At 37.1% G+C, this 24890-nt stretch overlaps 1 protein-coding gene across 1 annotated transcript in view; it reads left to right on the top strand.

The window, feature by feature from the left end:
* Nucleotides 1-4816: 4816 nt before the first annotated feature.
* The window catches only part of cacna1ha (calcium channel, voltage-dependent, T type, alpha 1H subunit a), a 105471-nt gene continuing 85397 nt past the window's right edge, over nt 4817-24890 (top strand). Inside the window, exons 1-2 of the mRNA XM_063012894.1 lie at nt 4817-4914; nt 7850-8205. Coding sequence (XP_062868964.1) covers nt 7874-8205 — 332 coding nt within the window. The 5' untranslated portion in view covers nt 4817-4914; nt 7850-7873. The remainder of the gene's footprint in view (nt 4915-7849; nt 8206-24890) is intronic.

The following is a 24890-nucleotide window of genomic DNA, read 5'->3' as shown; positions in this document are numbered from 1 at the left end:
AAATGGTCAAAGTTAAAATCCAGACCTTGACTAAACTGAAATGTTGTTACTTGATGGCAGTAATTTATGCAAAACATCTCAAAATGGTTAACAAAATGGTTCAAAATCCACACTATCTAAAGTTGACAGTTTCTCCATCCCGATCGACAGCTCCTTAGTCTCCCCCTCACCTCAGGTTAAGAGTCTGGGTGTCATCCTAGATAGCTCTTTATCTTTTCACTCTCACATCAGTAATATAACCCGGTCTGCATATTTTAATCTTTGTAACATTAATCGTTTACAAACCTTCTTTTAACTGTACTAAAGAGTCAAAAAGTGAACCTACATGCTTCTTTCAGCGATCATTAAGGAGTGTGACGGTCCATTAATGGTTGTTTACTTCAGCTTTCTTTATTCGTGTATTCATCACCATATGAAGATGTCCTCTTGCTACTAAGATAATGGAATGCAGAGCCATAGCAAATTAAGTGTAGATGGTTCAAGGTTAAAAGCATAAATTAAAAATTAAGCTGTAGATGTGACACTGCTATAAAAAACTTTTGTCAAATTTTAAGGTCCTTTCCAAAATGTTCTTTTGTAAGCATTTCATTTCTGACAAGGTAATAATGTGCAAATGTTGAAGAAATATGATTTAATTGTTGCTTTTAACTTTTTTCTTATAAGAAATTCATTAATTCAACTAAATCAAGTGTTTGTAGTGTCCATGAATTTTAAATGGGAAAATTTTAGTTTGTGAACTGTAGCATACATAGCCTTCTTTTATTATGTGTTTGTGTGTCAATACAAACTGGTTGACACATCAGACTGACTATGAAACCTAAGATTTTTGGTCATGTTGATTCCATGTACCAGTCAGACGGATGTTTGTTGTAAAAGCACTCAAGCTAATTTGTAAAATAAATTGTAAAACACTATAAAGAAATGAAATACTTCAGCAATTTTATTAATTTTTGTTTTCTTTTAACATGGGGTGCCAGCTTTTAAAATGTTAAACCATTCATGAGTAAATGAGATTTTAATAAATATGGTAAAGATATAATTTTAGCAATTATAAAGACTGTAGTTGCATACACACAATTATTATTAATTGCAGTAACAGCTTATTATATTTTGATTATATTATTAATTATATTATTATCGTAAAATTGATTTGCTAAATAAACATGTTATTACTAATTGTTAAGTCAAGTTATTCTTTTATTTTACCACATTATTCTGGCAGGTCAATGTCAGATTTTAATTTTAGATTAACTTTGGGAATGCATTGGGTTTGTGGGACTTAATTCCTGTACATTTCTGTACATAGTGCAGCAGAAAGAAAAGGGCACTGAGGACTGCCTTCTCAGTCTGGCTGAGTCCAAAGTCATTTATTTACAATAGCACAGCTGTTCTGTACTTACCGAACCATTCAGAGCCACTCATCCTCAGCAATCATTAAAACTATTTGACTGTCTAACAAGACACCCACACCTGTTATGTGACTTGGAATGGTCCACTGATCTTTTCTCTGCCCACTTTTTTATTTAAATGCTGTAGCACAGATGCGAGACAAGCCACTCACTATTATTAGCTATATTTATCTATACCACAGTTCCTAAACATTCTGATCAAATGTTAGCAGATGGATGAGTGCACATTTTGCATTTAAAATTCTGGCAGCAATCACTTTAATTTAGAGCTTTTTTCCACAGCTTAATTATCCTGATTATGTAAGTATAGAATGAAAGCATATACATGGCAATCTGCCCACTTCTTGGACTGTGACTTGACCACAAATTTCTCATGCACATTCAGCATTTTAATACTCATGTGCTTTATATTTACAGACATTGTGAATGCTAAAAACCCAGGCATTGTCTTCTTCCAGGAGAGCATGCCTGGAATTTGTATCGGTGCTATAATGATGCTTGGTCAGGACTATTGTATTAATTCAAATGAAAACAATGGCTTAAAAGTAAGCCTCAGTGCTTCACACAAAATATCTAAAACAATTAATACTTTATTAGTGTCTGTGCAGGTTTGTATGCATAAGCTGTTGTTGGAAAAGGTTGTGCACCTTTTGAAAGTACTCAGATTTTAGCATGAATTAATAGTTTTTTTTACTTGAGTGTAGTCTTATTTACATCCAAGTTAAACCATGCAAATGATTTGGATTGAATTTTTTATATTTGCCAGGCATAACATACAAAATCAGAAAAAATGTTTAAGGCTGTCACAGGCAGAATTAACAATAGAAAACAAAACAGAAAGAGGAGTTAGAGAACCATAGCTGTGTGAGGTTTGGCTTTACAAGAAACACCAAAGTAAGGGGCTGAATTTGTTTACTTGTTGACTTTGGATTCAATGACATATAGCTTACTTATTTCCCTTAACTTTTACATGATTTACTTTTATGTCCTTAATTATTAACCATTCACAGTCCATAAATTTCCACTTCACTGTTTGAGTCGAGCACACACACACTCTGTGTCTATGGTTTTAGTGCATACAAAATAAGGCCTGGCATCATCTTGCTGAAGTAATCATAGACTTCCCAGGAAGAGGTTTCACCTTGATGGCAGCATGTGTCTTTCAAAAATATTTGCCACTGCATCAATGGTACCTTTACACTTATGCAAGTCACCCATGCCATGAGCACTAATGCACCCACATACCATGACAGATATTGGCATTTGGACCATTCACTGATAACAGCCTGTATGGTTATTTTCATCTCTGGCAAAGAGAACTCGGCGTCCGACACAAGCTAAACTGTGGGCTCATCTGACCACAGAACATCGAACAGAACAAGCTTAGACCCAGGGTGTTCTGGCTTAGACCCAGAGAACTCTGAAATATTTCTGCATTGAATTAATGTACAGCTTTCTCTTTGTCTGAACCATTTTAAGTGGCACTGGTTTTCTGAAGTGCTCCAGAGCTCAGGTGGCTATATTTATCATAGTAGCAAGACAGTTTCTCATGCAATGCCGCATGAGAGCTCAAAGGTCACGCACATTTAACACTGGTTTCTGGCTTTGCCCTTTACAAACTACGATTTCTCCAAATTCCCTCAATCTTTTTACAATATTATGAACAGTAGATGGTGACAGACCAAATTATTTGCAATCTTGCAATTCTCTCCTGAAGTTTGGCAAAAGTGGTGAGTCATGACCCTCATTGCTTGAAAAGGCTATCCTTTGCTTTGGAGAGGGTGAGCAGCACCAAGTTCTTGGGTGTGCACATCACTGAGGACCTCTCCTGGACTAATAACACAACATCTCTAGCCAGGAGGGCTCATCAGTGTCTCTACTTCCTCCGCAAGCTGAGAAGAGCCAGAGCTCCAACCCCCACCATGTGTACCTTTTACAGAGATACCATCGAGAGTGTCCTGACCAGCTGCATTACTGTATGGTACGGCGCCTGCACCGCGTCCTGCCGCAAGACCCTCCAACGCATCGTGAGAGCAGCTGAGAAGATCATTGGCACCTCTCTCCCCACCCTACACGAACTTCACAACACCCGCCCCACCCGTAAAGCCCTCTGCATGGCAGGTGATTCCACCCACACACTACATAGCTTCTTCAGTCTGCTGCCATCAGGAAGGAGACTGCGGAGTCAGGATCCTCAACTCGCTTCCTGTTCTGCCCCCCCTCTCATGAACCTAACCCCCTCCCCCATCAATACCATAAACTTACATCCCCATTATCTTTTCAATGCACACATCACTTTAATCTATCTATAGATAATCGATTTTGCACAATAAAGCGACTTTGACTTGACTTTGACTTTGGTGGATCCACCATTTATTGGTGAACTGTACCAATTCACTGGTTTATTGTGGAATGCTGTAACTTGAACTTCCTTACTCTTATTCTACCACTGTCCCACTTTTTAGTTCTCAAATGATGCTACAGCATCATAACTGAGTTTGGTGTTTGGGTCTCAGTTTTGTCTTTGCAAAACCAAAACACACATTTGATCTTTTCAAACTATTCTGTTATTTGGATGGTCTGATTTGAATGTTTATAAAGAAAAAAGACTTTAAACAGCACGTAAGTGTCACACAGCAACGGGTCTTGAAGAGCTCACTTTTGGTTACTGTCTGTAAGAAGTTTTGAATGTCTTTCCTTCTCCCACAAAATACAGAATGTTAATTGGCTACTTAAAATTACTCAAATAAATGTGTAAGTGTTTGATGTACAGAAATGGAATTTTGCCCTGTCCAGCATAGTCATGTTTTGTGCTTAGTGTTTCCTGGAAGTGACAAACTTAACTGCCTAAATGGGATACCCTGAAGGGTGGCTGGTGTTCATATGATGGTATCCCTGTCAGCCCTGGCGACCCCTCTCATGCTGTGACAATCGTTCATTTAAGAAGTGGTTTGGTAAATAATACTTTTCAGGGAACTGTATGCCAGTGCGTTAGGATTAGACAGGTGTGATCAGACTAAAGCCAGGGCACACATGGGGATATTCAGGTAGAGATGTGTAGCCTCTGTGTGCTCGGCGGACACAGTGTGATGAGCGGGTTTGAACAGAGGAGAAGAGACGCTACTGTAACTCAGGAGGAACGCGTGCCTGGCTCGGGGGCGGTGATCACATGACCGCGCTGCCGGTACAGCAGAAGTTTGGCGCGTCAGAGCGAGCGAGGATCCTGACCAACATACACGCTCCAAAAAAAGCTGTGCGCATTGTTCTTACAGAGTGGATATTCTCGACAGAGTCATGTCTACAACAGTTTCTTTCAACTAAACACAAATTGTACTGTTTAATGCTGAAGATATTCTGGACTAGCGCGCCATTGAAAAGGAGATAAAGCGTTTGGAAAAAGCAAATGGACTTCAAAGGGAAACGGAGCCTCTCTAGAAAGGATTCGCCTGCGATACACTGAGCGTAAAGAGATGCTTATGGGAACCTACAATTCCTTATCTATAAGGTATGTTACTTTTGTAAAAGAAAAAAAACCCAAACTGCATTAACAAGTTTTAAAGTCCTTTATTGTGGTATTTTTTTTTGGTGTTTTTCTTTTTTGTAAACCTTTACCAGCCGTGGCGCAGCTTTGCGCAGTATTCTTGTTGCGCTAAAATGCATTAATAACGTATTCTGTACAGTTTTCGCGTTCCATTCAGTGCATCTTTATTGTGGCTTTTTATACAAACTATATGCGGATCAATAAAAACAATAAAAATAAATAACACTGCAAACTCTTTCTTTTAAGCGTCGATTTGTGCGCATTTTGTCCGTGCAATGTAAAAAACACTGGTGAAGCAGTATACAATACCAGAAAAAAAATATTAGTATTGTATAGTATGATTAGAGTATTAGAATGTATCAAAAATACAATTTAGTGCTGTACATATAAACCAAACTTATCTGTATTTACTCAAAATGAGTACTTTTCACATAAATAAAACTATAAAATTTTATATAAACACGGTTTTTTTTTTTTCAAAAAAAAAAAAAAAAAAAAAAACGTTTTGTAACATTATATTTATGTAAAAATGATGTGCACATTTTAATTAAGCAAATTCAGGGTTATTTTGATTTCACTGTTTGGATTACCCTTAAGGATGGCGCAGCTGCTAGAGTGGATGCCCTACAGCAACTTGGGTGCTAGGGACCTATGGTTGATGTTTACCTTCAGCCACTTAGTATGAACAGTTAGGCAACACTGGCCAGGATAAATAATAGAGAAAACAAATGTTTTCTGTTGCATTTCTAGTTTTTAGACAAGTTAGGTGGTTGATATTGGTATTTATGCTTTATGGGAAAAATATGTAGGTTGCAGAAAACTGGAACATTGATGTTGTAGTGTCTGCAAGAGAATCATTCAAGTAAAAGTAACTGTAAAAAATGTAACTGTTAAGTCACACATTATTTTTCTGAGCTGAATGTTTGCACTGCATTATACAGGCACTAATGCCCCTTTCCACTGCACAGCACCATATGGTAGTGTACACATTTAAATCCGTGATTACACATTAAGTAATAGTTTTCATTTTCACCTGACCTGTACCTGTGCTGCATTTGGTTACCTTTTGTAACCAGGGAGCAAGCATTCTGAAGCAGGCTTAATGGGGTGAGAAGAAGTGCAGACTGTTGATTAGTGAAACAGAATTAGCACTTGAGTGAAACAATTGAAGTGCCATATTTAAAACCCAACTGCGATAGATTTAAAAAATACCATTAAAACATAAAACCTGAATAGGGCTACAGAAAATTAAACACCACACGAACAGCAGTAAGGCAAAATGAAATTGCCCTTTTGTTGCTACTGCTGTTATTTACAGCAAGCATGCAATTTGTTCTGTTTGGTGAAGGATGTCGTCTCTACCTCAGCTTCTCCTGCGTTCACAAGTGTTTTTGTGTTTTCAAAAATAGGCAGTGACACATTACAGGTACATGTGTGGTACAGATAGTTTTGGATTTGGATGTGCACTGTATGGTACCATGCAATGAAAAGGGGCTTAAGACATCATTGGTACAGTTTTTTTTGTTTGTTTTAAATCTTAAATAATTTTAAAGCAAATAATACTTTTTTTTCTGAAGTGCTAAGATTACAGAGACATTACACTGCCATTGGTCTGCTATTACTTAATTAACTAAATGTGCCTTTTTCCATTTCAACTTACTGGTCCAAAGAAATTAGGGTTTAAAATGCAGCTTAGAGAATTGCAGAATTTTAATGAAAACCATGACCTTGTATTAATTTTAGCATCAACACTACAAAGTACAAAGTTATACATTAGACATCCTCATAACTTTGTCAATGCACTATGTTGTATAAATTTTGTGTATTGATTAAAGTGATATCAAAGGTTCAAAGCAACAAAAGTTTACAATGGTGTCTCTTGTGTCAATGTAGGCTACCTTACAAATGGAAATGGCATGGCTCAAAGACTTTTCTTACTTGTTGTTGCAACTCTAAATATATTTATGCTAATTTACTGAGTAAATACTATAACAGCAGCAGGGGTATTTTCAATGAAGAGGAAATATTAAACAGTATAGTGTGCTTACATGTTTTTGATGCCGTTTGATCCACTGTGGCAACCCCCAATGGAAAGAAGAAGAAAACATGTTTTTGAGATAGCTGTTATTGGCTTTTATTGTTAAATACAGCATAAATTAATTAATTGCTTAAAATGTAGGGAAGACCAGTACTCCAGTACATGACTTTTCCAATCTAAAGTTTCTCCAGAAGCACCTAAAGAGTAATAAGCGTGTTTTTTCATTTGTGTACATGTAAACATGCTAATCTCAGCTACAATGCACTTGTCCATGGTGCAGCTTGTTGCAGTTTCCTTATAAAAATAGTGTAAAAATGTCCAAGACACTGGTGTAATGCTCTTTAACCTGAGGGTTATTTTTTGCAAGGACACTTTAGTATGTCCCAAAGGGTGAACTAATTGCCTTCATTGCTGTGGTAAAATATCATCCAGAAGATTAAACACTTAACTGTATGAAACATTTAATTTAAAAAGAGCTTTTCTTCCGCAACTTAAATTGTAATTGTGAATAATACAACATTTAATTTAATTCAGGGTAGCAATCCATCATGGGGCTTTGCTTCCCCATCCTAAATACTGTATAAACAATCACGTCCAGTCAGCCGATAGCACCTGCTAATATTCAAACACAGATCTATGCGGTGGTCGGCTAGCCTAATAGACCATTGCATCACCTGTGCACCACAACATTGAAACTATTATGCATTAAATTACAAATGGTGAAGCTGTTTTGTGTCCCTGTGGAGTCTCATGTGTTTCTGTTTTTACAAAAAACGATGTGGATATTTTGCATCATGCAAAGCAGTATTGTCGTCTTTGCTTTATTTGATTATGAGGTTTGACTAGGTTTGTCATGTACAGGACATCCCTGGCAGACGCTCCATCATGACCGATGGCGAGGGGAGAGAACACTTTCACTACTTGGAGAGAGGTGAGCTGAGAGTACCGGTGGCAGTCTTGTACCGGGCACCCATTCATGGCCAGGCTGCTGAGGATGAAGTGGGAAAGGGCAATACATGGGGCCCCGATGGCACGGAGGGATCTGATGGCTCTGAAGCTCAGGGCTTGGCTGATGTTGGCAGTGATGATCCTGCTCCAGATGCAGGTTCGGATGAACAGGAGCAACAGCCATATCCGGCACTTGCACCAGTTGTCTTTTTCTGTATCAAACAGACCACACGGCCGCGGAGCTGGTGCCTCCGGATGGTGTGTAACCCATATCCTTTGGTTTTCTATGCAGCTTTTAAACTTCACATAAACCATTATATATATCCACAATATATAATTACCAGATTTTGACATTGCTGCTGCTGCAATACAGCTCCAGGTTCATATCTGTGTTTCATCTTTGTCTTCTCTTAGCTCCAAAACATGTCAGTAGGTGCATTTTTTACTCTAAATTGCACCCAGGTGTGATGCCCTTCAGTGAATTAGGGTGTATTCTTGCCCTGCAAGCAAAATTTTCAGAGTGACTTTCACCCACTGTTACCTATATTAGCTTATAGCAGTTAAATGAACAAATTATTAGATACAATTTTCAAAGTGCTGCAATTGTCTAAATGTCTTTAGATCTTTACATTTATTGTAAAAAAAAAATTGCAGCTCACATGCAAATTCACTTTCTGCTTGCTTATCCACAACCTTGGTTGGAAACAGCAGTAACAGTAACACTGTGGATGGTTGCAGATTATTATTGTGATTATTAACATAGTGTATTTTTTTTTACAATCGCTTAGTTAAAGCAACATGACGAAAAAACGCTAAGAAATTATGGTTAAAACGGCTCCTTTGATATCCATTTGTCTTTGATATCAAATTCAAATTATGTTATTTCCCATAAGGCTTCATCATTTTTTGAGTATGCACTGAAAAAGGCAATCAAAAAAGATAATGCTATTTTACCAGTAGCAAACAAGGACAATTTATTGCAATTAAAAGCAGTAACTATTTTTTAATGTCCAATTTTTATTAGAATTAACAATAAATAAAATATGGCACATAATACCAATGTTATTACCTTTATTTTTTAGTTTTTGTAGCTTGTCCCAGGTAGAGATTTTAGTGCACTGAAAATCATACACTTGCACCCACTGTTGAGTACATGATATTTAAAATAACTGGTTAGTATTGAACTAGAATATTAAAAGTTCAGAGAAATTTGCTGGGCATTTTGGCTTTAAAGTGGGTGGAAAAAAGCTTAGTTTGAGTGAAACACAGGCTGCATTCTAAACTGCAGCACATCAAACGTAATGAGTATGTGTGATTGATGCACTACCAATAATCAAGTTACACACTATGCTATACTGTAGCACATACCACACAATTTTGGATAAGCAGGAATTATTTTTGTGCTATGTTAACAATGACTTCCAATAATAATCATGATTGTAAGCTCTAATGGGTAATAAAATTGCAGAAATTGCAACCTTTATGTATCAGCTATGAAGACAGGACAAATCATACGCAAATCATAAACTATTCAGTTGCTGTTAAAGAAATTCCTGTTGAGAATGTCAAATGTCAAGTGAAGATGCTGTGTGTCTCTGCTGTGCACAATTGAGGACATGCAGTCTGAGTAAACATATATGTTGAAGAAATTGCCAGCTATGATCACTGCATACAAACACTAGGATTTTTGTTGGAGAAATGCTGTGCCATCACCTACAGGTAGATGCACAAGTATATCAGTGCACTGACACATCTCCAAGAGACCTAAATCAGAAGGTAAGCTGATTACTTTGCATATTACTTTCTGTTTATTTTTGTCTACTGAAATTTGAGCTGTTGTTTTCCTTTGTTATGGATTAAACTTATATAGTGTTAAAACAGGCAGGCACAATTCACAGCGTACATTTGCAGCTAATATGATATTTGATACATGAAAAATTCTAGCTGGCCTCCTGTAGGCAACACAAGCTAAAAGTCATATCTTAAATATGGAGCTAGTATTTTATATAATGCCTTTTCACTTTAAATGATCCATTCCATTTGACATGTACCTGTGTGTATTGTGTGCTATTAAGAACAGTAGCAAACGGTAGCAGTACTCTTAGATTATAGTAAAGTAAGGTAAATAACTGAACACAATGAATGCTGTTTGGGTTACTGTGGCAATATCTGAATTGCTAGGTTAAATACAGGAGGAGGAAATGAAAATGCCGGCAATTATCTATTATACTTAGTGGGTGTGTTTTGACAGGAAGCCCTAGCAGATAAGAATGATGTGTTTTCTTCTTGAGGTTTTCTTGGCAATGTTGCATTTTAGCACCCTGTTTTAAATATATCTCATTTGTCTTCAGAATTGAGTCACAAAACATGGATTCTTTGTGGTTTCTTTGTGTGTTGTTCTTTATGATCTAAAAAAGAAGACCTGCTGTGCTCATGATTCTTGGTCTTGCTATTAGAAGAGTGTTGGGATTGTTGATCTTGTTAGAATGTCATGTAAAATAAATTAAAAAATTAATAAAAGCTGTGGAAAGTGCAATTATAGGAGTGATTTGTGCTAATAGCTAATAATTTGCAGTTGCTCTCATTATTTACCGAGAGAACAGAGAACACCATGTGGAATGCTAGCAGGAGCTATATTGCTTTGTGATTTATTTGTAAAAAATGGAATGCCGTGTAGAGCAATTTTAATGCTGATATCACTGTTATTATTGAGGCATTGTATAAAACTGGAGTCGTGCTTAAAAACATCTAAAAAGATGGCACTCTGGAAATGTTTATTGCATGTTTATGTACTGGATGTGTTGCATCATTTAGCTGATGTCTGAGTTGATTGGGTTAGGAAGAAAACAGTGACTACAGCCCATTTTTCACACACCATTAGTAGTGATGGACATTATTGAATTCTGAACTCTGACAATTATTCAGACCAGTATAATTCAGCAGTTAGATGTTATTCATACTGCCATTTGCCTCAAGTTAAAAAATGTAATTTTGTCAAAGTGTATGGAAATTTGTTTTAGACTTGTTATTTTTGTTGGTTTGACTGACATAGTGACTTTAGGAGATTGTACAAGAAACAAACAATGTGTGTCAGGAAATGTTTACTCTAAATTATATTAGTTATTATATAATTATTATCCATAAATCCAAGTTCAAGTCATTGAACCATGACTATTAGTGATGCTAGATGATATTGCATGTTTACATCTTTTCCAAGCATGTATAAAACTATTTAACTGGTCATATCCCCTTTTTTTTATTTGTGTTTCTGTTATGTGTTATTTTGTATTAATTCCAGTACCAGGGTAACGTAGATGATATCTTGCTACAATTTAGCTTTGGAGGAAATGCCTTCGTGTGTAAATAGAGACTGTTTGTGTACAGATGGTGGTGTTGTTTTGTGGGTTGTACGGTGGCGTTGTGGTGCATGCTCTCAGAGGACCCTGGGGTGACTTCCTCTTGGCACACAGTGACAGCATTCTGCCTATTGAGCGCAGGCAGATTGCCTAGTGTGTGTCAAATTGTTTTAGACCAGCTTGGCTATTTCTTAACCTTACCTTTCAAGAAGAGATTTGTCACCTGTTAATATATAGATTTTCTTTGATTGGATTATACAATTATTATCTCATTATTTACATACATTTAGTGTAACCTCCCTTGGCCTTAAGCACATCTTGAACTCTTGGGGAGACTTTGCTGAAGTTTGCTGAAGGAATCTTTAGGTTTATTAATCCAAGGCTTCTTTCAGCACTTCCCAGGATTGTTCTTTAGATTTAGGCTGTCTTTTATTTCTTTCTTTTTAGAGGTGATCCCATACTGATTTTATAATATTTAGGTCTGGACTCAATAGAGGCTTGTCCATGACAGTGTTTTATCAGTTGTTTTTCTCTACAGATATGATTTCACTGCATTAGCAGTGTGCTTGGAATCATTATCATGCTGAAAAATAAAACCATTCTCTTTCCAGAGAGAATGGCATGATGAATGAAAAGCTGTCTGTACTTTTCAGCATTCATGATCCCATCATTATTAACAATATTGTCAACACCACTGGCAGAAATGCAGCCCCAAACCAGGACAGGCCCTCCACCATATTTCACAGAAGGCCGCAGGCATTGATTTTTCGATCTCTCTTCAGCTTTTCTTTTCACATACTGTAGAAAATTGGACTCAAAATTTTAAACTTAGATTCGTCGCTACATAATACTCTTTTCCACTGATCTTTATTCCAATCCTGTGAGCTTTAGCATATCTTACCCTGTTAACTGTGCTGCTTGTAAAAGTGGTTTCTTGGCTGCTACTCTTCCAAAAAGACCTGATCAAGCATTTTTGGACTGTAGAAAGGTCAACTTGGCAACTTGATAGTGCTGCCAGATGCTGAGCCAGGTCCTTGCTGGACCTCTTCTGATTTCTCAAAAAAAAAACTCTAATCAGATTTTGAAAGCTTTCTTGGCCTTCCAGTCCTTTTTTCTGTTCTTGATTTCTCGATTTCTCAGATTTCTTCATAACAGCTTGAATACCACATCTTGAGTATCCAGTTTGTTTGCTGAATTCTCTTTGAGAGAGGCATTGCTAATGCAAAATTATGATTTTAGGTCTGTCAAATTCTTTGATCTTTGGAATTTTGAATGGAATGATGTGATTGAAAGTTGGTTTTATATATATTTAGCAAGCTTCCAATTAATTGAACTCGCACAACATTTGTGTGTAATGCTCATGCATGTCATTGCAAAAAACATTTAGGTTTAAGAGAGCCAGGTTCATGCTATTTCTCAAGTATAAGGGGGGTCATTCTAAATATTTGCTACTTTAGCCTATAGACGATTAGATGATTTTTTGTTGTTTTTTTAAGATTGTTTTTCTGTTTTCTTTAATGCTGCATACAAATTCTTTGTTTTTTGTGGTTGCACCTTATTAAAGAGACTGAGAAATGATAATATATGGTCGTTATACCACTGCTAAAACAACAACTCTAATGGTGGCCTAAGACTTTTGCACAGTACTTTATATTTCAATAAAATCCCAAAATACACCTCCTTATCTGCAGTACCTTCACACTTACGCAAGTTTCCCATGCACCTCAATACCATGACAGATGTTGGCTTTTGCATCTTTCACTGATATCAGTCTGGATGTTCTTTTTTGGGCAAAGAGAACTGTTTAAAACAAGTTAAAACGTGAACTCATCTGACCAAAGCACACATATAACCACTGTCTTCTGGTACTTTTGTAGAGATTGTAAGCTTTTAAAAATTCACTTAAAATGTCTAAATGGGACCTTTAGTTCTCTAAATATGCATATATAAAATATAATAGATTTTGCACCCTTATCCAGGCATTATAGAAAATGAACATACACTGTTCTTTTATGCATTGTAGAAAAGAACATGGTGCTTTTGTTGTTAATTAGTCTTAAGTGGTCTTGTAATTAGCAGAGTAGTACAAAAAGATTGGCAAATGAAGCACAATTGTGGCCAAGTATCATATTTCTGCTCATTCCTCTGGCACTAACGTCCGGGCAAAAGCAGCTTTACTTAACACAAATCTCCTTCCGCCATTTGCTGTAATCCTGCTCATTAAATGGAGAGCATGTGTTTGTGCAGTGGGATAGTTGATTTGGGGGTGGAGGAGATGCAGGTCTGGTGTTGTGTTTTGGGTCATATGCTGAGTGTCATTGCACAAACAAGGAGAGCCTTAGCTGCAAGTGTGCACTCAGGCACAGTGAGCGAGCAGTCTGTGGATTCTCACCAGGCGTGTACTTCTGAACGCTCACACAGGGCACACCACAGAGGACCAAATGTGCATCTGCCTCATTTTTAGGGATTTAAACAAACCATAACTTACTGTCCAGGACCGCATGTCTTGGAAGTAAGACTGTAAATATTGAAACCTTTATTAGTTATTATATGAACCACTTATACTAAAAAAGCTACATTACAACAGTAAAATTACAGTGAGTAATGTTTTAAAAACACAGATCTTTAAGGTTTAACTTTACTGGTAACTTTAGGATTTATGTTTTTTTTTTTGCTCTGAATTTTCTTAGAGCAACAATAGAACTAACAAGGCCTGTACAAATACACTGTACACCGATCAGCCATAACATTAAAACCACCTCCTTGTTTCTACACTCACTGTCCATTTTATCAGCTCCACTTACTATATAGGAACACTTTGTAGTTTCTCTACATACCTTTTTAGCTGGCTTTCACCCTGTTCTTCATTGGCCAGGACCCCCACAGGACCACCACAGAGTTGGTATTATTTGGGCAGTGACACTGACATGGTGGTGGTGTGTTAGTGTGTGTTGTGCTGGTATGAGTGGATCAGACACAGCAGCACTGCTGGAGTTTTCAAATACCATGTCTACTCACTGTCCACTCTATTAGTCACTCCTACCTTGTTGGTCCACCTTGTAGATGTAAAGTCAGAGACGATCGCTCATCTATTGCTGCTGTTTAAGCTGGTCATCTTCTAGACCTTCATCAGTGATCACAGGACGCTGCCCATGGGGTGCTGTTTTCAGGATATTTTTGGTATTCTCAGTCCAGCAGGGACAGTGAGGTTTTTAAAAACTCCAGCAGCGCTGCTGTTTTATCCACTCATACCAGCACAACACACATTAACACACCTTGTCAGCGTCACTGCAGTGCTGAGAATGACCCACCACCCAAATAATACCTACTCTGTAGTGGTCCTGGGAGAGTCCTGACCATTGAAGAACAGCATGAAAGGGGGCTAACAAATCATGCAGAGAAACAGATGGACTACAGGAAAACTTCTCACAAGACCTTTAAGTATGTCTTTGGGAAATTGTGCCCATTTAGTTAAAAGAGCATTTGTATGACTGGGCACTGACGTCAATACAGTCTGAAGTGATGTTCCAGTTCATTTCAAAGCTGTTTAGTGGGGCCGAGGTCAGAGCTCTGTGCAGGCCACTGGAGATTCTTTAAACCAAGCATTTCTCCATGTCTTTATAGACCTTGCTATAAACAGAACAGAACAGAAAAGGGACTTCCCTGAACTGTTGTTTTAAAGTTGGAAGCATATGGTTTCCTTTATATAATTTATGTATTACTCTTGGTAGCAATTGTTGTGGCTGAAACACATAAATTCAAAAATTAGTAGGAGTGTCTCAATACTTTTGTCTTTATAGTGTCTCTAGCATCTCTCCTGCAGTCTTCTTCAGATGTAAGGCCTGTACACACATAAAAGAAACAAAGTTTAATATGCAGTGCAAATTCAGGGCAATGCTGGAACAAAATGTACTGTAGGTCAGATCATGTCTGTGAATATTTATTAACTTTAAAAATCTAAAAAGGAGAGCTGGTGGTGTATTAGGATAAAAGTTAGCACTTATCTAGAGTGCCTGTATTTTTAGTGAAAATTCTGCTTTGGCTTTTCTGTAGTAACATATCTGATACACCCATACTTAATGGAACCCTTTGATTTACATGTATGAAGTACTGTTCTAGCTGACTGGTGGATCAGAAACAGTGATAACTGAGATAATAGAGGTTATTGGTTAAAATATGGAAGTAATTAAGTGTAGGTCAGGGCATTGGGGAGCAGACTTTGCAACACCCCACAGAAAGAGACTGAGTTTGAGTTTGTCATATTAATCTCAAATGAGAAAACTAAACCTTTTGGCTATTTTGGCTACAGCACATGTGCAGATTTATGGCTGCATCTTTGGTAGCAACTCTTTTTCACAAATGGCTTTATACTGTTCACATTAGTGCCCCGAACTGGCTCAGACACCCTAAGTAGTCCAGTCTTTCTCAAACAAGAATGTACAAAGAATTACCCTGTGTCAAATCTATTTTGAGAAGTGTATTTTGAGAAATGTTATTGGTCATATTTTATTGTGGTGTTTTTGTAAATACCTGCCATTCTCAGCAGTATGTTCAATTAAATACAGTTTTGAAAAATATCCTCTCTCTAGTTATAAACAGCTAATAAATTAGTAAATTTCCACCATTAAGTAAAAAGATCATTTAACACTCTCGCATTCATACAGTAATGTACAAAGCAAATGTTGAGACATTGATTAAGTGAAGTGTCAACAGAAGGACAATCTCGCAAGGCTGTTAGTAAACCACTAAAACACACATCTGCAGATCCACTGTATAACTCATTTCACTGGCTTGGGATGACATATCTCCTATATGGCATGCCCTTCAAGCTGCTGTGGGTCAGCAGATATTGATTTGGCAGCATATGGTGTGTTGAAAAAGACATCTGCAAAATAGATTTATTCTCAGCTGACGGTTATAAACAACTGGCAGAGAAGCGCGGCACATAATTGAAAAGCTAAATGACCATTGATTTTCAGGACAGACACAGACACAACCCTTTGATGAACCTCAAACCCACCTGGTCTGTTCGCTGTGTGTGGTGTGAGCATATACGATGTCACTTGTGTTTCCAAGTGATTACAGAGGTCACAGTGGGCGTCCCTAGGGGATAGATTGACAGCAAAGACAGAGAGATGTTTCTGTCCAGTTCCTTTACAGTAAACAAGGTAGTTTATGAAGCAGTATGGTGTTTTAAACCTATATAAAAAGCCCCACTTACAGGCGGACATAGAAAATAACTTTGGGGAGCCAAGAACAATCAGTGTGTGTTAAAGATTGTGTTTAAGGAGCATCATTTCATCATTAAAAATCCACATAGTGTAGTTCTAGCTCTAAATCTAAAACATGGCTATCTAAAGCATGATGCAAGCTCAAACAGATGACAAAGGATCTTGCTATGAGCTTCATCACTGTGTTGATTCAGCTGTTGTCTCACATAATGAGAGTTTGGACAGCATGCAGCTGACTGCTTCACAGCTGATCATCAGGTGTCAGAATCAGATTAAAGGCAGCACAGTGGTGCAGCTGCTAGGGTGGCTGCCACACGGCAAACGTAGGTCCTAGTAACCCTGTGTTTGATCCTTGCCTTTGGTCTTTGCGGAGTTTCACACTTCCTCCCAGTGTCTGTTGCTGTTTCTTAAGTAATAATAGTAATAATAATATTTTGTTATTATCTTTATTATAAATATAATAATAAATATGATCTTTATTAAATGATGCACCAGTCCTATGGACAAATCTCTATGTCTTTAGATTAGCTTGGCTACAGTAACATCAAAGAGATATAAAACAGTAATTATTTGATAAGCATCTGAAGGAAATTTGTTTGCTCAAATTCTGTGATGTTTTTGCTCGTCTGTAGAACTCCTGTGTGACAATTCAGAAATATACACAAATGAAATATACACATAAACATAGACAAGCAGAGTAAAATATAAAGTAAGGTTGTTATAATTTCACTGACAATATTAGGTTTCTTTTTAAATCTCTAGTTAACTTCTAGCCTGTAGAATTATCTGTAAATAAACCCTCTATGAAATCTTCATACACACTGTAAGCCCGGATAAGTTCAATCTACTTAAAAATTTTGAGAAAACCGGTTGCCTTAAAAAAGTTAAGTAATGTATAATGAAAACTTGAGTTAGCATAACTTAAAACATTAAGTTATTACACCTAAAAGGCAAGTTGATTAAACTTTATTTTTTTGGTTATACCAACTGCTTTTCCCAATAATTCTACTTATTATCTTGAGCTCAATGGAAAAACATATTGATTTCTTCCTAGTTTTCATGTTAATTACATTTTAAATATCAATTAGAAATGTTTATAGAAAAACAGACAGAATAATAACATTATTTTTCTTTATTTCACTTCAGAAGTATTTACTTAAAATACAACATGTCAAGAAAACATCTTAAAAACTGTACAAACTGTATATAAAGTTCTGATGAAACAAAAACAGCTCTGTACAGTAACCATGATGCTGTACTCAGTTTCACACAGTGAGCTGATTTCTTAACGTTTGGCTGCAGCTCTCTAAAACAAAACAAAGAAACAAGAAACAGAAGTATTAATATCAACATTAATACCATTCATTTAAGGATTAAAATGAAGCAGGCCAGCACACTCTTTGCTTCGTATGAAGACTAGCATGCTAGCATGTAGCCTAAACACGGGGAAATAATGCAGCGCTGTTTGATTATTTATTTAGTGTCAACATTAATATCATTTATTTTAAACAAAATTGTTAAGTAAAGTACAACACTTACCAAAATTGGACGGAAGATGAAAAAGTCCCATCAGACTGGTGTACATGCTACTCAAAAATAGCATAATGAGGAAGAAAATGTTTGTCCATTTAGTTTAACAAAGGTTCCACTTCACAAAAGACAAGTTTACTTTTGCAAAAAGCCTTAAATGAAAAGTAAAAAGTAATTTGCAACAACAGGTTACAAAAGTTAAAACAAATGGCTACCCGAACACAAGAAAATCATTTTTGCCTGATTCACCAACAGCAAGCTGAAAAGAGGCGGACTTACACGTAAATGGGGGGCGTTTTTCTGTTTAATTACCTTAACTTAACTTTTTTAAGTTAATCTGATAGAAAAGTATTTTTTTTTGTTTAGTAAACTTAAATCTTTTAGCACATTTAAATGTGTACTCAAATGAGTACATTGTACTCTGCATTTTTTAGTAGAGCAAAAAAACTTAAATAATTTATGTAAGTTGTACTAAAAATGTTTGATTAGATATAAAGTCCGGGCTAACAGTGCAGGTCAAAGGGTGGACAATCCATATTGTAGCGTCGGCACAGGCTTTACCCAGAAAGCCTTGCGGCAGTGGTGTCTAAGCTCACCGTAGCCGTGTATCCCGTTGTTGGGAGTGGGGTGGCTGCGGTGAGGGTTGGGTAAGTAGCTTATATGTTTGTCTGTTGTATGAATGTATGTGTGTATGAATGGGTGTCTGTCCTAAAACCACTGAGTGATCTGCCAAAGGCAGCTCACTGGCGGCCCCGACGCTATCCTTCCTGCTCGCCGGCGCCACATTGGTGTCAGAAGTGGGATTGTGGCATTTGGGTGGCTCTGGTGGTACAGTGGGCCAATATGTCCGGTCTGTCTGAGTGCGCTAGCCCAGGTGGCTGTAGGGGCAGGGTGCCCGGTCCAGCAGTGGGTGGAAGAGCGGCTCGGCAGTGTAATGGGGTGTGGTCTGGCCGAGGAGCCACCCAGTGGATGCTGGTGAGTAGGTCACCGGGACGGTTGACCAATAGGGAGGGGGCAGTGTAGCGTCGGCACAGGCTTTACCCAGAAAGCCTTGCGGCAGTGGTGTCTAAGCTCACCGTAGCCGTGTATCCCGTTGTTGGGAGTGGGGTGGCTGCGGTGAGGGTTGGGTAAGTAGCTTATATGTTTGTCTGTTGTATGAATGTATGTGTATATGAATGGGTGTCTGTCCTAAAACCACTGAGTGATCTGCCAAAGGCAGCTCACTGGCGGCCCCGACGCTATCCTTCCTGCTCGCCGGCGCCACAATATATCATTTACTGCAGATCTTTTGTTGTAGCTAATACCTAAAACATTTTCCTCTAAAAGTGGTACTACTTTAAATAAACTCACCCTGTCTTAAACAAATGTGTAAAACCACATGCAAACAAAATCCACAAAAATGTGTAAGCTAATGTATTACTATAGCCTAAAGTGATTATATCTTTGTTATTTGACGGATCTAAATGGAATTTTTTTCTTTTTTTAATTTCATGATCCTAATAGTGTTTTACTAAATATTTGAATGTAGAAAAATGTATGCACATGCACACTGGATAACATTCACAAACATGTGCTAGCTGAATTTACAGAATTATGTCTGCCTGCTAAAAATCTTTGCCTTACCAGACATGTAGTTTTGTCTAAGTATGTAAAATAGAAGTTTGTGTCAATACAAAAAGATTTATTTGGCACTCACATTGTGATTTGACTGTAAATTTTACTTTCAGAAAAGGGATTATACATAGAGTTTTACAAAACAAGGTTAATCTATATGACTGAATTAAATATGTAAATTAATATAACTAGGGGAAATTAGTTATGCATTTTAAGCAATTTGGCTTCAGTTATTGTGACAGAAAGGAGGATAAGTAGACAAAAACATTCTTATTTTTCATATACAGGCTTATGCAAAAGTTTAGACTGCCCTGATCAAAGTCAATTGTTGTTGTTTTTAATGTAAAATAGGTCAACACAGTCTGTACAGGAAATATCCCTATATATGCACATTTCCTGCACAAATTTCTTGCAATTGTATTTTACTGCACATTTTTTGAATTTATCCTATTGATATACATGGACTATAGCTTTTGCACCTGCCATGTTTAAACTTTTTATTTATTTTTTCTTTTCCCCACAAAATGTTTAACTCAACAAATAGAAAGTTAAATGCATTAAAATGTGCTAAAATCGCTAGCTCACCAGAGCTGGGATTTCGAATACATCATATGGAATCTCAGCTCTGCCATTCGGCTAGGCTGGGCAGCTACATGAACAATGATTGGCTGTTGTTCATAGGGTGGGAAAAGCTGGTTCCTTATAACTGGTGCAATAACGACCTCTGCTGGCTGATTATTGGCACCTGCGCAGAGTTGAGGAAAAATGCTGATCCGCATATGAACTCGCCTCATGCAGGTAAAAAGATGCAGTCGGTATTGCACACATGTCAGAGGGGGCGTGTGTCAGTTGCGAAGCTCCTCAGTCAGCAGTGAAGGGTTGTATTGGTAGAGGTGAAGCGTAACACAATCATGGTAATTGGATACGACTAGATTAGGGGAGAAAATTGTGGGGGGGGGGGGAATCTAAGAAAAAGAGAGAGAAAAAAAGTGCTACATTGTGATCACAGTAGATAATGTAATTATTTATCTAACCTTAGACAATTATTATAGCATCTCTTTTCTGACATGCCATAAAGTTAAACTCTCTGCAGTTAAAGTTCTGAATGGTAGAAATACATTTCTAAATATCCCTTTTCTTCTGCTGACATCAAGTTTGTTTTTTTGTTTATTGGGATTTTAATGTCATGTTTTACACTTTTGGTTACATTCATGACAGGAACAGTGGTCACTCATTACACAAGGTTCATCAGTTCACAAGGTTATATCAAACACAGTCATGGACAATTTTGTATCTCCAATTCACCTCACTTGCATGTCTTTGGACTGTGGGAGAAAACCGGAGCACCCGGAGTAAACCCACGCAGACACGGGGAGAACATGCAAACTCCACACAGAAAGGACCCAGACCGCCCCACCTGGGGATCGAACCCAGGACCTTTTTGCTGTGAGGCGACAGTGCTACACACTTAGCCACCGTGCCACTTGCTGACATCAAGTAAGCAGTACATTTTTAAACCTTATTCACTGCAAATCCACAGTCTAAACAGTATTCACCATTTGTGACTAGTCAGACATACTTTTTCAGGTCCATATGATATTGCCATTGCTTTTATTGCTGAGACTGGAAATCTCTAAGCACATGTACATTATAGAAATATAGAAATATACAAAGAAATTTTTTTATCTTTTGCTTATTGGATATGATTTTGTGATTTTGCTGGTTAATACATCGATCATTGCTGAGAGTCTATGTATGTTAAGTTACAACTAAATGATAATGTAAGTGGTTTTGCTGTGTTGTGTGTGTTGTGTAGCTTATGATTTTGTTATTGCTATGTGTGTGGAGTGAAAGCGTAATTGTTCTTCTGCACACTTAGCTCAGACTGCGTTTCTGAGCTTTCGTGTGAAGGAAAGCTAGCAGTAGGCTGTTGCAGAATAAAACCTGTATGCACTGCATTGGATATGGTGATGAAAGCATAAAGTGATAAATAAATAAAACATCTTGAAAAACGGGAACTAACTGCAAGGTCTTTGTCGGCCGTCGTGGATGGTTGTCATGGCAATGCATGCAGTACATTTGTGTAGAGCTTGTGAGGAGGGTTCTCTGCAAAGGCAGCACAGTTTGCAGTGTTACTGCAGTGTTAAGACTTAAATTCATTTTTCACTGCAGGGCTTTGAAATTCCATGTGGTGAATCGACATATTGTATGAATTTAAATAAATCCTGGTATTTACTCTAAACAAAGATATCTGGATAGTTATATTTTGGGTTGTTTTGCTTGTAAAGATTAAAAAAAACTACATATGACCAAACTCATAAAAAAAAAATCTATCTGAGGTAGACTCCACTTACTTAAAAAAGTTTGTCAAGCAACATATATCATATTAATAGTGTTATAGTTAAAATAAACACCTCAGTGTAAAATAAAATGTGAGTTCTGTATCAGAGAGAAAAAAAAGTTAATAAATTAAGTAAATGTAAGTAATCCTAAATTAGGACAGTTGAGTCAGAACAATGCTGATTGGCTGATAAGATGCTTGATGCAGGTAACTGGTATATAGCTTCTGATTAAATATTACTCTGTACATCATAATAATGTCAGTTATATGGAAAGCAACAACACAAAAGAATAACTAAAAGAGCCATTTAGGTAATCGTTCCTGTTTAATTATCTAGAACAACCAATAACCTTGTCATATCTGAGTTTTGTCTTCAATTATAGGATTTCTCTGAGGAGTGACACTTACTAGGAATTACCTGGTTGCCAAGCAACAAATGTGGGCATGCCTTACACTATACAAGAGATAGACAGTGAATCACTTCTTTGTTCTTCTAACATGGGCTCTGCTGACTCAATAACATTAATTATTTATGAGTTAGGCTATGAGAAGATGCAGAGCTGGTGAGCAAAGAAATTGATGGGGTGTCATGACTTGGATACAAGGAATTGTATAGGATTTAAACTTTCTCCACTGTGCCTTCATATTTATGCAAGTAAAACATTCATCTATGAAAGTCAAACTAAAAAATGCAGAAATAAAAACCCTATTTCTGTAAAAGTTGAGGCATTTAGTAAAATAAATTTAGTAAAATACGAAAAAGAATCTGTGATTTGTCAATTCTCTTGAAACTTTGTTTACCTGACAAATAAACAATTGTTGGGTCTTGCATTGTGTGATGTGGTATACTTTGAAGTCCTGGAAGCATGAAGAAGAATATGCTCAGTGGTATGTTAGTTGGACAGGGAACACACTACCACATTTGCAGTACTGTTTCAATCTCTTGCCTATGTAAATAAATAGTTAAATAAATACTTTACACTTCACAAGAATGTACTGCTTCACCAAAATTAACAGATATCTGTACTTCAGCTAAACAGATTGGAATGGGGTACATTAGCTTCAATAGTAAGCATAAAAATCCTATCTAAAATGTGATCAGGACATTCCCTGATTTAAGAGTGATTTTAAGAGTGATTTTAAGAGAGATCCTGTGGCAGTTTGGACCCTGGAATTGGTATTTTGTGCATGTATTGGAGAAGTTTTTGAGTTTGCTTACCAATCTCTGGTATGTCTAAGAACGAATTCTGGATTGTTGCAAGACATCAGTTTCAACTGAAATTTCTTACCTGGCTCATTGATGAACAGCAAAAAAAAAATGAAAACTTAAAATTTTAAAAATGAAACAGTCAGCCAGTGTTCAGAAAAAAAGTAAGTCTGTGAAAACAAGCTTGATGACACCCCACCACAAATGAGCCCTGAATTTATATAATGTAGTCTAAATTATGTAAATTTAAGGTAATGCATTTTTAAAGGTGTACATACATTCCACAAAAAACAAGGTAGCTAAAAAGGTAACGTTTTTTCCAGTGTGCAGTCTGAACACAGAGAAACTGCATCTATGATCAGCTATTATTAGTTACTTGTTCTTGCTTGGAGGGGCAGCAATGTATGTACTATCATATGTGCATTAATTAAATTAATTAAAATTAATTAAACAGCTGAATACTTTTCATTCACTTCATTATAATTATGTATGCGCCCTCTGTAGTAACCTAATTGAATCTAAAAGCTGTATGGCTTGACTTGGCCACTGCTAAGAAGGTCTGTGACATCCTCACCTACCCACTCCAGAACCATTTATCACCACAACTAAACAGCTTGTTAAACACAGGGATCCCAAAATAAAGTCCATATATAATGCTAACACTAAAATATTGGAGTTATTTTTGGCACATGGGATTGTGTGATTTTAGGTGAGAAGGTGTTAAGTGTGAAAAAGCTACGGGGGACCACACATGTTGTGGAGAAGCTCTGAGGAACCCCCTGCTACTTTGTTTGAAGTGTATTTACATGCTTATGTTTGGGTCTAGTTAATCATGGCTGGTTGTTTGTGCGACAGGCTGTACTCCTGCTTCCTAATTTAGGTAAATCATCAGTGGTGTGGTATAAACACATAACCGTGATGAATTGCAGTAATAAATCTGCTGTGGGTTTAATACTGCATTCTTTCATTGGCGCCACTCTGGTTGCATGTTCCACTGTTGAACAATCCAAATGCAGATTTGTACATCCAGAGGGGTAAATGTTTAAACAAGTTCCAGCATGAAATATGATGTGCTGGTTCGGAGCTCTGTCGGTGGCTTTTTGGTGTGAGCTCATCTCATTGACGCCTGTAAAGTGGACTCAGAAGTATAGACTGTCATTATCAGTTCGGGCTTATATGATGTAGAGAAATCAAAGTCAGCCAGTGTGTGTATTAATTCATCCTGTAAATTACAAGGTGTTTATCTTCACAGTAAGTGATTTCTCTACTGGGACCAAACATGTTTGGTTGTAGATTGTCTTATACAAATTAGACTAAAGGGTTCATTAAATAGATTGAAATGCCACAAAACAATGTGTCAATATGACCTGCTAAATTGCTTTTGCTGCAGTTTAATTGTAGTTGAGCTGTTTTGAAATAAGGGAACCTTAAATGATTGTTCACACTTGTAAAGACACTTGGCCGTTAGCCCAGAACCTTTTAGGTATTCTTTCCCAGCTCAGAACAGACATTTATGTATTGGCTCAGAAAACAAATCCGAAACAGAAGACTTTTTTTTATATAGAGAGAGAGAATGGCACCTAGATTTTAGGAATAGTCTTTTGTGTCTGCAGCGACGTGTCTTTTCTATTACTCAGCTGGCTTGTTTACATTTTTTTAGCCAGTCACAATATGG

This window comes from Trichomycterus rosablanca, chromosome 2, assembly GCF_030014385.1.
Source record: "Trichomycterus rosablanca isolate fTriRos1 chromosome 2, fTriRos1.hap1, whole genome shotgun sequence".
Taxonomy (NCBI): Eukaryota; Metazoa; Chordata; class Actinopteri; order Siluriformes; family Trichomycteridae; genus Trichomycterus; species Trichomycterus rosablanca.
This window is presented reverse-complemented; position numbering and strand designations above follow the sequence as displayed.